At 38.6% G+C, this 13161-nt stretch overlaps 1 protein-coding gene across 2 annotated transcripts; it reads left to right on the top strand.

The window, feature by feature from the left end:
* Positions 1–813: 813 nt before the first annotated feature.
* Fbxo4 (F-box protein 4) lies at positions 814–12105 on the top strand. Of its 2 annotated transcripts, none has more exons than XM_051150912.1 (7): positions 814–1005; positions 1977–2158; positions 2642–2862; positions 6379–6454; positions 6564–6739; positions 9517–9692; positions 11799–12105. In XM_051150912.1, exons 1-7 carry the CDS (start codon positions 823–825, stop codon positions 11886–11888), a joined length of 1104 nt encoding a protein of 367 aa, XP_051006869.1. In that variant the 5' UTR covers positions 814–822; the 3' UTR covers positions 11889–12105. The 2 variants fall into 2 exon arrangements, with proteins under 2 accessions (XP_051006869.1, XP_051006868.1); XM_051150911.1 differs by having other exon boundaries at positions 1923–2158; positions 11799–12104.
* The last annotated feature ends 1056 nt before the right edge of the window (positions 12106–13161 follow it).

Here is a 13161-nt window from a genome sequence, read left to right as displayed (position 1 = left end):
TGAGTGACCATGGCCAGAGGAGGTTGGATTCAGGATACCTTGAAAAGCACATCGAGTTATGTGAACAGCCACAAAACTATATATCCAACTTTACACATAAACTGATGGGGGCATTATGTAGACAGCTTAGATAAAATTTGGTAAATTTTGTCTGAATTTCAGGTTTTATAACATTTACTTTAAAATAGATAAAGGGGCATGGGCGTGGAGGTGGCTGGAGGGATGGCTCACAGGCAGAGCATGTACAGTTCTTGCAGAGGACCTGAGTAGGTGGCTCACAACTGCCTGTGATTCCAGCTCCAGGGGATGCGATGCCAGGGGCCTCTGCAGGAAATTGCACCCTCATGCACATATCCACATACATGTAGTTAGATAAAATCTTAAACATTAGCAAAGGCTAGGTGTTTGCTAAGTTTACTAACTACAGGTTCCACCTAATGTTCCTGAGGAGGTTAGACCAAACACAAGAGACTGAATTATTAAAAGGACCATGCCTGAGGCGTCTCTTCCCCTAGCCTCCCTATCTCCACCCCCAGTAGGAAGTTCTAATCAGCTTTCTTTCCATAGGCTCCTGATAGTCTGCATGAGCTCAGTTTGTGCTAAGGTCCAAGAAAACGATAAATGATTGGTTCCAAAACAGACTGGAGTGGACCTCTAGTCTTAAGCTAACCAGCGCGACTCGGTACGGGCTGCGGCAGCCTGCAGTGAGTGGCCGAGCGCTGGCTGGCGCGGACCGCGGGGACCAGCCTGGGGCCATCCCAGCGCGGCGGGCGGAGGCGAGCGGCCCGGAAGCCCGAGCGCCCTGCGGTGTCACTGGCGGCCATGGCTGGAAGCGAGCCCCGCGGAGCCGGCTCCCCGCCGCCCGCCAGCGACTGGGGCCGCTTGGAAGCCGCCATCCTGAGCGGCTGGAGGACCTTCTGGCAGTCGGTGGGCAAGGAGCGGGCGGCGCGGACGTCCTCCCGGGAGGAGGTGGAGGAGGAGGCCAGCGCGCTGACGCGGCTGCCGGTGAGACCGCAGGCCGCGCAGACAGGCAGAGCAGCCACTTCCGGGTCGCCTTGACGTTGACTCTTGGTAAACCCGCAGCCAGCCAAGGTCGCCCCACAACTCACAGGAGTGACCAGAGAGATCACCCACAGTGTCAGTCGTCCATATATAAGATCTAGAAGTCTGGTTAAGGAAATAGGTTAGCTTGGAAAGCATTCCTGTGTGTTTGTTCTGTCTTAATTTTCAGTCCCAGGTTTAATGTATTCAGGTTAGGAGGTCGCTCAAAGCAAGTAGTTCCGATATTTCCTAAGCAGCAAAACTGCCGCATAATTGAAAATAAATGAAGTTACAAGGACCCCAAAGTTAGGACACGCCACAAAGAGAATGCACATTATTTAAAGTTTCAGAGAACGATAAGAAAATTGACTATACATTGTTGATTATTACAATCCCTGTATCTTATTTGGATTATTAGTACATCCTACTGACTTCATTCCAAATGAAAAGCACAGGCTTAGGTTGTATCCAAGCTTCTCCTTGTGCCCTTTGAAACTGATTACTACACATAGAGAAATTAAAATGACAGTCAGAAACTTTCGTTTGATCTAGTGATGAAATCAGAAAAGTCTCCACGAGATGCACGTTTATTTTGAAGAATAAATTATTTATTAACTGGCATATCAAAATACCCATGGGAAGACATCAAAAGAACTGGTTATTTTTCTTGAAAAACAGAAAGGCAGAGCTTGAGTTATCAACCACGTTTCAAGTGTGTTAGGAATTAAAATGAATGGAGGGATAATAAGATAGACTTAAGTATAAAAAGAACGATTCGTTAGCGTGACCTATAGTATAGCAAGTCTTTGTTGATTAAGTTACCACCAGTTTTCCAAGACAAGTCATTCCTTTTTATTGTGTATTCTTTGCCTCTGTTTCAGGTTGATGTTCAGCTATATATTTTGTCATTTCTTTCCCCCCATGATCTGTGCCAGTTGGGAAGTACAGATCGTTACTGGAATGAAACTGTAAGAGACCCAATTCTCTGGAGATATTTTCTGTTGCGAGATCTCCCTTCTTGGTCTTCTGTTGATTGGAAGTCACTTCCAGATCTAGAGATCTTAAAAAAGCCCATATCTGAGGTCACTGACAGCACATGTTTTGATTACATGGAGGTGTAAGTATCTATTTCTGTGAATTAATAAGAGATACTAAATTTTATTCTAAATATTCCACATTAGTTCTGACCTTGCTACTAGTTTGTTGTATGGAATTTGTTTGAATGTCCCTTTTTAAAATTAGGGGTTGATCTAATTGACTTTTTTCATAGGACCCTTACAGCCTTAATCTCTTCTAATTTCCCTGTGGCGACTAACCAGTATTTGATTAATTATACGAGGTACAATTGGCAAGAAAGAAAACATTTCTTAAAATCCTCCTAACCTTAATAACATTTCCCCACTCTCTAACACTTTGTGTTTTTCCTTGTCATGGCTCTCTGCATGGTATAATGGCATCCATCCAGTTCTCTCTGGGCGGGTTGAATTAATAGTCTTTATATTACTGTGTCTTGCAAGGACTCAATAAATGATACATTCGCAAATGAACAAGAAGTTTAACATTTTCTATTTTATTTTCTAATTGTGACAATTTTATGCAGTTATAAAATGTGCTGTCCATATACGAGAAGAGCCTTGAAAGCCAGCCGTCCTATGTATGGAGCTGTTACCTCTTTTTTACACTCATTGATCATTCAGAATGAACCCCGATTTGCTATGTTTGGACCAGGTCTGGAAGAACTGAACACGTCTTTGGTGTTGAGTTTGATGTCTTCTGAGGACCTTTGCCCAACTGCTGGTTTGCCTCATAGACAGATTGATGGTAAATTTCACATTAATATACAATACATAGTAATCTGAACACTTGGAGCCTGATATTAGTGTTAAAGAGACAGACATTTTAAAATTAAATCTTGTAATGAAATATAGAAATTGGTGAATGGATCCCCAGGTCCACTGAATGGGAAAATTAGTATAAAATATATGGGTTTTTCCCCTTAATTCTCAAATATTTATAATTTATAATTTAATAATATGTTTAAATTATTATAGTTCAACAGTCTGTAGCATGTTTGCCTTATGAGAAATTTACCCAGAAAACCATTGAGCATCAATTTTTAAATCTTTGTGTATATATTGGGATTTAAAAAAACTACATTATCACCTCCTCTCCAGAGGGGGAAAAAATCCACAAAACAGCATGTGACCTTTTGGTAAGGTAGGAAAGTATCATGAATACAAATAGTGATACAATGTAAGATATGCTTTACTCATTCAAGATACAGAGATTCAGAACAAACCTTGGTCTTCCACAAAAACCAATGGATCTAAGTGAGGACACAGAGCACATTTAGGTAATTATAATATGATCAGTTAACTTCTGAATAGAAAGATAAGAATCAAAGAAGGCTACGCATTGAAGATGATACCTCCCAAGACTTGTCAGGATTAGTAGATGTATACCCTTAAGACAAGAAAAAACAAACAAACAAAAAAAGGACAAAGGTCTGAATGTTTAGGACTCAGTTGATTATCTCTAAATCGAGAAAGGGTGGAGCTCTCTCTCCATGTGGAGTGTCTAAGTATTTGGGAGCTGTTGAAGAAATGTCATCAGAGAGTTGTGATAATCAAGATTTCATTTTAGAAAGTACATTCTGGCTCCTGAATGAAAAATCAATTAGAAAGAGCTAAAGAAGCTGCTGTAATATATGGTAAAAAGAAAAAAAAAGAAAGAAAAGAAAAAAGAAAGAAAGAAAAATTGAAGGTGGTCATTGGGTGAGAGAGAATGCATATTGATGATGATATGGATGCAGTTAATAAGGGTTATATAATAAGGATAGCTGCAGGTTTCTGCCTTGGGGTTTATGTTGGGTAGAAAGTCACTAGGGTAAGGAGTCACTACAGGTGAAATAACTGTGGTTGGTGGTGGTGGCAGGAACTAAGAATTTGCTGACTCTCATAACTGTGAGGTTTATAGACAAAGATGAGTATTGTAAGCAATCCAACTACATTAGATTACACGAGGGCAGGATCTTGTCGGTTTTACTTCTGCTTGTATCTGTAATACCAGATATGTCATATTGTCTGCACTATGGTGCTTTGAATGAGAATGGTCTCCTTAAGGTCATACATTCAAACACTTGGCCACAGCTTGGTGGACTTGTTTGGTAAGTAGTAAGAGGTATGGCCTTGTTAGAGCAGGTGGTTCCTGAAGGCATGGCTATGAGGTTTCAGAGCGTCACACACCAACCTCGGTTAGTTCTCTGTCTGCCTTGTGCTTGTAACTCAGATATACATGCTCAACAGCTGCTACAGACTGCCTGCCTATGGCTAGCTATGTTCATTGCCATGACGGTCAGGGACTCCAAATCTCTAGGATTACGAGCCCTAAATTAAATGCTTTCTTTTATAAGTTGCCTTGGTTATGGTGTTTTGTTACAGCAATAGAAAAGTAACTGTAACACCCACACACTTGTGCACACAGGTGTGTGTGTGCACGCGCGCACACACACACACAGGCACACACACATATACACAGGCACACTAACCACACATGTACATATACATGCACACACATATTTGGCAAATGAATGACTTAGAGATTATGTGCTTAGCTCAAAGAGCAAGATCTGGAGAATTTAACCTTTGAAAGTCATAAGCAAGCAGCTCACATGGACTTGCAAGTTTAGGAGGCTGGAGAGAAGGATCATGAGCTTCATGCTGGACTCCACAGTGGGAAGACATGATTATGAGTGACCAAGTTGTGCATGGTGAGACTGCTCTCCAACTGAATGGTGTGTTTTTCAGATGGACCTCTTCCAGATCATTCTTGAGTAATGGTTTAGACAAGTCTTTGGGAGTAGAGAGCATTGGCACACTTCTTCTTCATAGGGTATGAGGAAATAAGCAATTTGATGACTGAGAGTCTTTGGCAAGAAAAGTAGTACTTAAGGCAGGCCAGCTTCAGGGTTCACAGTGAGGTAATACTTCAGGCGAAGCCAGAGACATGAAGAAATTTGATAATTATGAAATGGCTGTTCCACTCCCCTTACAGAGAACTAAGTGATTGCTTGAAAATGCCAGTCTACAAGTTCAGAGAAGAATATGGGTTGCACAATAAGTTGGACTGATGTTAGATGTGTTGAAAGGACAAATTCTGGAAATTAGACTGATAAAAAACAAAGAACAAAACATTTGATTCTATTTCCATGTGATGAATGGAGAGAAGTGGTTACAGTTTTATAACCCACAAGTCCAGGTCTATATATGTGTTGTTATAATGGTGGCCTAAAATGATATGACATAGCTTATTTAAATGGAATTCAAGAATAAGGGGATGAAAGGTTGGAGTTGGGCAGATTATGTTGGGTTTTGTTTGTGTGCCTGCAGACCAGTGGCATAGAGAAGAGCAATACTCAGATATGTATCATTAAGCAATGTATGTGCTATTGCAAGAAAGGCTAGAGAAACAGGAGGACTCAGAGGGCTGTTTAGAAGAGATTGCAGAAGTCAGGTTGTTAACTTGTACTGAAAGGAGAATGGCAGTTTAGAGAAGTGGACAGATCAGAGGACACTTACATAGCAAGAACTAAAGCTATGGGATAGAGATGGGTTTTTCTAGAAGGCCAAAACACACAAAAAGCACCATTAATAAAACAATAAACAAACAAACAACAAGAGCCCACAAGTGGTTAAGAAAGGAACAGCAGCACTGTTGAGTGACTCAGACACAAGAGTACAAAGCTGTTATTTAGCAATCTGGGAATATCACATATTAGATTTTGGAGAACCCTCACAGTCACCCCTAACAAGTGTATATTATTGTGTGTGTGTGTGTGTGTGTGTGTGTGTGTGTGTGTGTGTGTGTGTGTAAACAGTCTCACAAGTAAGTGGATATCGTGGCACACTTAGCAGTTTTACCTCAGTTTCTCAGGCACTTCTTTAAACAGTTTTTCTTAGGGGAAGAAAGGGCTCTCACTGAATGTATACATGTGTTATAAGGCCAGTGGAAGCTTAAAACATATAAATGAGTCAGCATTGAGGATAAACAGAAGTAATTGTCATGCCCCAGGGGCTAATGGGATGTTTGTGATGATGGTTGAAGATGGTGTGGAGCCAAACAGTACTTAGTTCTCTGTCCTTCTTCTTACTGCCTTGTGAATCAAAGTTGCACATAACTTTTTTTTTCATCACAAACACTGCATTTATTCCAAAGTTGTATATAACTTGCTGTTTTTTTCCATTTGTTGTTTTTTATTTTACTGGATAATTTTTCAGTGGAATTTTTTTACTGTTTTTATTATTATTGGCTTGTTTGTATAACTGAATTTATCTATAGGTATTGGATCTGGAGTCAATTTCCAGTTGAGCAATCAACATAAATTCAACATCCTGATATTATATTCAACTACCAGGTAAGGCTACCTGCTCAGTGGGCTGCCTGAAACATCAGCAGTGAAATATTTTAGTAGGATAGAACCTGTTTAATGGTTTTATTACATACATTTACATTTTTTTTTGCAGAAAGGAAAGAGACAGAGCAAGGGAAGCGCACACAAGTACAGTCAACAAGATGTTCAATCTACAGAGTGAAGGAGATGAGCAACAAGGAAGCCGTTACAGTGTGATTCCACAAATTCAGAAGGTGTGTGAAGTTGTAGATGGGTTCATCTATGTGGCAAATGCTGAAGCTCATAAAAGTAAGCATTCTTTAATTTCTTCCTCACGGTGCTACTAGTTAGCCAGAAAAACAAAAGAAACAACAAACAATAATAACAACAAACCCTCAAACAAAAACCAAACCAAAACAAAAACAAATTCAAAACATGTTGTGATAGCATTTAAAAAAAAAAAGGAGGCAGAGGCAGGCAGATCTCTGTGAGTTCGAGGCCAGCCTGGTCTACAAAGCAAGTCCAGGACAGCCAAGGATCCACAAAGAAATCCTATCTCAAGAAACCATACACGCACGCACGCATGCACAAAGCAGTTTAGATTTTTACCACTGTGATTTTCTGGCCATTACCTTCACTAGTGTTCTCAAACCTTGTTGAGTATTAGGTTCACATGGGAGAGTCCTAGAATGGTACATTATAATCCATAGATTTGGCCTGTATCTTGGAAATGGGGTTTTTATAAGCACCATAGAGTTCTGATACATGCCAAAGCTTGATTAGCCATATTTTTTTGCTTAGTTCTATATTTTTAAATTACTGATGTTTTCTCTGCCTCTGATATATTCAAGTAATTTATGAAGATAGCTAAGAAATTGTTGGCTTATTCAGTTTTTTAGATTTATTTACTTATTATGTATACAGTATTCTCCCTGAATATATGCTTACACGACAGAGAGGGCACCAGATCTCATTATAGATGGTTGGGAGCCACCATGTAGTTTCTGGGAAATCAACGAAGGGCCTTTGGAAGGACAGCTCTTAACCTCTGAACTATCATCTCTCTAGCCCTGTTGTCTTATTCTTACCTACATTGTAGAGAGGTATGGGGATAGGATATTATTTGAGTAGACCAAAGTTAATTAAATCAGTGGGTGAGTAATATTTTCCATATACTCTGAATAATTGTCACTGATGATTTTTTGGTATGACATTTGTATGTCATTGGACCATGAGCCAGTATTATAATTCCCTCCCAATCCTTTGTGTACAAGTTAGAATATAAATATACAATAAATTATTTCATTTATATTGCTTATATATAACATACATAATAATAATTATTTAATGTGTTGAATTTAATTTACAATGATTTTATTTCTCTACCAATCTGTTAAGACCTGGAGGCAATTATATTTAGAAGTCTTGGGTAAATTACTCATAAGAAAGTAATAAACTAGCCAGGCGGTAGTGACACCTTTAATCCCAGCACTTGAGAGGCAGAGGCAGGTAGATCTTTGAGAGTTTGAGGACAGATTGATCTACAAAGTGAGCCCATAACAGCCTTAGCTACAAAGAGAAACTCTGTTTCAAAAAAACAAAAAAAATATTTTTTGCTACTATAGGACTATAAAATTAGAAGCAAAATAAAAGGTAGATTTATTTGTTCAGGAGAACGTTGCTGAGTTACCAGTAGTTGTAGACGTCAGACATTCTGTGTGCTGATGGAGATAGGATTGAAAACAAAAACTGACAAGGAACTCACTTGTATCTAGTCTTCCATATTGCTCTTAATAGCCTCTTGTAAAAGAGGCAGAAAAAGCAGGGTATTAGCTTAGTTCATAACTGGCCCCAGGTTCAGATGGAGGAGAAAAATAGGATCTGTACTTACTTATTGAGCCTTTTCCATAAAGTTCTGATAGGGTTTTCATTAAAGGTTTAGTGGCAAGACAGGAGACCTGTGAGTCCCTTTGTGAATGAGGCACGTCTTGAACAGCTACCATGCAAGAGAGCAGAGCCCCTGTTTTCTGTATCATTTTCTCAGTTGAAGCCCTAGCTTCCTGTCAACAGTGAGAGGGTAGAATCAGAACTCCCTTGCCTCTTATGCAGGCAGAGACGAACTGCTCTGGGAGTCTGAGAGAACAGTAAAAGCAAAAGCTCTTTCTTTGCCTGGGCACAGAGAAAGGGATCCAGTCTGTAACAGCCATGCTGTACAGAAATAAATTTTTGTTTTCTCATTCCCTGGAGAGGAAGTTTTCACACAAGACCTAAAGCTGATATGTAAAAACAGTGCCTGCCTTTACTATGTAGCCTGAGCTGGCTTTGAACTTATGGCTTTTATTCTACCTCAGCATCCTGATTGCTGATATTAGAAGTGCAAGCCACCACACCTGACTGTGGAAAGATTTTGAATTCTCTGTGTTGACATTTAATGACAATACAGGCCAAATCCACCAATGATTGGTGAGTTTGACTCCAATCAAGGTGTTAGTGGTAGAGCATTTGCAGGAACATGCTGGCTTCTAAGAGTCAGACCTCTTTACCCTAGTCCCTAATTGCTTTTCTATATCAAACACCTAGCATTCAATCTGAAAGGTCTGAGACAGAAAAAGAAACTGTGGCTTGTTCCTGTAGTCCTCTCAGGACGCTGATAGGGGAAATGGCTTGGGAATTTTGTTTACCACAGATGTCAGTGATCTGAATCCTCCAGTAAAAGGCAAAGATAAAAGATTTGGATGAAAAAAAAATACACCCAATTTTATGCTCAGATGTTGGAAGTAAAAACCTTGAAAGAAGGGGTCACCAGACAGTTGCAGAATGTGAAAAAGAAAATTATCATGTCACAGACAGTTATTTTAAATGATGGGTGCACCTGAATGTTATTATGACTGTATTTCTTATGGTATCATCTAAATTTCTATATTTGAAAAACTATTTAGTAGAATTTTGTGATAAAACAGTAAAGGCAGTTCGTTGTGTTTAAATCTTGCTAAAATTTTTGATTCCTTTGTGTACTATTTTTAAATATAATTATTTAGAGCCATTGTAAATAATGCAAATTACATGTTTTAACATAAATTCCTTAGGACATGAATGGCAAGATGAAATTTCTCGTATTATGGCCATGACAGATCCAGCTTTTGGATCCTCCGGAAGACCAATGCTGGTTTTATCTTGTATTTCTCAAGCAGATGTAAAAAGAATGCCCTGTTTTTATTTAGCTCATGAGCTGCGTCTGAATCTTCTAAACCACCCATGGATGGTAAGGTCCAGCTGTTCTAGTGACTAAAAACGTACTTTAGTATAGTTTCTATTGTATGTATGTATTTATATATGTGCATGTGCATATGTTTGTGTGTATGTTTGTTTGTAAGCTTTCTTTTATAGTAACAAAATACCTAAGACAATAACTTAAAAAGAAAAATAGGCATATTTCTCTCGGTTTTTAGTGTTTTAGTTCATGATCAGTTGACCCTTTTGATTTTGAGCCTGTGCCAAGGCAGGCATCATAGTATAAGCCAATGGCAGGGGAAAGCTCTGTCTTGGAACAAAAATGGAAGAGAAAGAAGAAAGGACTGAGATTCTAGTAAGAATTTCAGGGAACATCCCAAATGATCTCCCACTAGTCAACACCTCTTAAAGGTCTCACCACTTCCTAACAGCACCTCAGGGTGGGGACTGAGCCTCAGACATACAGAACATTAGGGAACACCAATTGGAATGAAAACATTCATTTTGAAGTGAACTACCATTCTAAAGTAAAATTTAAGTCCTTAATAGATAGTTGGCTAATAAACTTGGATTGGTCATCTGGTCCCCACTCACCTTTCCTGTTGTAGGAACAGTAAGAGAGCAGCTGGAGGTCATGTTAGGGATGCTACTCTCGAGGTTTTCTTAGCATCAATGTACTATGCTTTAAGAATCATAAAAATGCATATTGTTGGGACTGAGACTGTAGCTCAGTGGTAAAGTACCTACCAAATATGCAGGATACTCAGGGTTTGGTCCCCAATAATGCTGCCAATGTAAATCTCATAGACTAGTGCTTTAAATTTTATTTGAATAATGTTTTTTTTTTCAAATGAAACATCATAAACTTCTTATAATAGTTTTTAATGGTCTACTGTCTTTTTACTTGCAACTTTCATCATCATTATTATTTATTTGTTTGCTTGTTGTTTTTTGAGATAGGGTCTCACCATACAGCCTTGGCTATCCTGGTACTTGCTATGTAGACCAAGCTGGCCTCAAACTCACAGAGTTCCATCTGCCTCTGCCTACCAAGTACCAGGATTAAAGATCTTTCTTTTTTCTTCCCTAACCCAGCTAAATGTATGTTGATTTTGTTCAAAATCCAGAAAACCAACTGTTTATCTTTTGTAGTTTTCAGATCACTGTTTTGATTATTTCTACTGTTATCTTGGTTATTTCTTTCCATCTCATAATTTGGTGTTTGTTTTGCTCTGACTTCCCAAAACACCTGAGCTACATCATTAACATGTTTATATGAAATCTTATTTATGTACTGAGGCTTGGGCCCAAAATATGCTCCTACCCCTGAAATCCTGTGTGTGTGTGTGTGTGTGTGTGTGTGTGTGTGTGTGTGTGTGTGTGTGTGTTAATGAAGGTATTTTTTGCTCTACCTTGCCCATTTATACTGCATTTGCTGTATTCTGTATGTTTAGAACCATACATTGTCCTCCCTCTTTTTGTCCTGCTAATTTCTTCAATGGCCCATTTTTAGCTTAGTAGCATGGTAAGTCTACATATTTGTCCATTTCTAACTTGTTGTTATTGTTATTTCCAGTTTTATTCTGCCATAGCCTTTAAAATGCATATGATTTTTTAACTTCATTGTTATTATTGTTGAAGACTTTATAGTCTAACTTATGGTCTATTCTAGAGAATGTTTCCATCTATGATGAAAAACGTGCATTCTGCAGCTATTGGCTAAAATGCTTTCTAAATGTATGGCAGGCCCATTCAGCACTGGCTAGTTTTGCAGCATATCACATTTATTAGTTAGCTGGTTAGGTTGATTAGAAAGTGTTTCAGATTTTAAAGTGGATCCTTTGGAGGAATTGTTCTTGGGATGTACAAGAAGCCTGTGTCTTCTATTTCCACAGCTGAGTTCTAGGAAATAAGACTAACCCTGCAGCAGTTAGACAACATAAGAAAGATCACTTATTTACATGATTGCTCTAGGTGATAGCACTTGATGAAGAACTTGCTTAAACTTTATTTGGGTCATTCTATTTTAGCTCTTTTTTTCCTTTCTGCTTTTTTTTTTTTTAATGCTGTCTAGCATTATGCCACTCATCGTAAGATTCTGGTTTGAACTGATGGCATTCTCTTTACTTGCTCACAGGTCCAGGATATGGAGGCTGAAACTCTGACTGGTTTTTTGAATGGCATTGAGTGGATTCTTGAAGAAGTAGAATCTAAGCATGCAAAATGATGTTCCTTTTGGACCTTGGGAAGCCGCAGTTCACGACTTGCGCTTCCTGTCTATCCTGCCCCTGCCTCTATAGAAGATCTTTACACTGGATAGCTATGACAGGTGTGGTTCTGGCACTTCACCATGAGTCAGCTGCAAGTTCCAGTCCTACTTTCCCCCAAAATGTACTCTCAAGATTTTTGATAACTTTTATATTTTATGTCTTTTTGAAAATATTAAATTCTGTAAAAGAAAAGCTTGTAGTCCTCTCATTCCTCACTGTTTCTCTTTTTGCTATCAAGGTTGTTCTAATAGGAAGTAGTAAGCCTACTTAGCATTCCATAGGATCCTTTCAGGGACTCACTAACTGGATATCAGAAAATGGTTCTAATCGATTCTCAACAGAGACACTACTTATGGAAATTTCACTAGAACTGCATTAATATTATGGCCACAACCTCTGTTCTTATTTTGAGAGAACAGAAAGGATATTATGTTTGTTATATCTGATATTCCTAGCATGAAAATTAGTTTTTCTTGGAAGTTATTATGTTCACATAATTTTAAACATGGGAGTGCTAAATTCTAGTCCACAGTCATGAAGAAAATGACCCGGAGATTTGCATGCATAAAGCTACCTCACCAGGTGATTGCACTTTGCAGAGGAAATGGCCTAGCACCTTATTGGAACTGAGGGATTGAAAAATTATAGTGCAATGAATATAATTGTTGCTGTATGGTTTATGCATTCTGCATTTAAATGTGTTTTGTTTTGTGGGGAAAGTTGTGACATACATATGATCATATTCTATCTAAATACTAAAGTGACAGTAATTTCCATTTTAACCAGGTCCATGGACTGTTTCTGTTGAAGATCTTGCTGGTAGAGCTTAAAGCTGTGCTGGGCATCACATGTCAAGGTAGTTGGACTAATTTGTATAGCAGAATTTTTCTTGAGATAACACATTTACCCATCAATCAATTGACCTCGTAAATAGGTTAACCTCCCCTCATGAAAGCAGCTCACAAATTGGATTTTGAAGATCCCATTTCTTCCTACCTCTTTATATTATATACAAGGGATTAAATTCAACAGGTGCTTCAAAAAAGACAAATTGCATTAAAATCACAGTTATGTTATTATTTGTGTTTTAGTTGAAGAAATAAAGAAACAGAAAGGGTGGGGTGACTCTGTTTACAAACCAAGTCCCATGCAATAGTATGTTGTGGAAATTTTGGACACTTTAAAAAACACAGTTATGGTATGTAAATATGTTTTGTTTTAATCCCAGGT

This window comes from Acomys russatus, chromosome 9, assembly GCF_903995435.1.
Source record: "Acomys russatus chromosome 9, mAcoRus1.1, whole genome shotgun sequence".
NCBI classification, from domain to species: domain Eukaryota; kingdom Metazoa; phylum Chordata; class Mammalia; order Rodentia; family Muridae; genus Acomys; species Acomys russatus.
The sequence above is the reverse complement of the archived record's forward strand: the minus strand, read 5'-3'. Positions and strand labels throughout refer to the sequence as shown.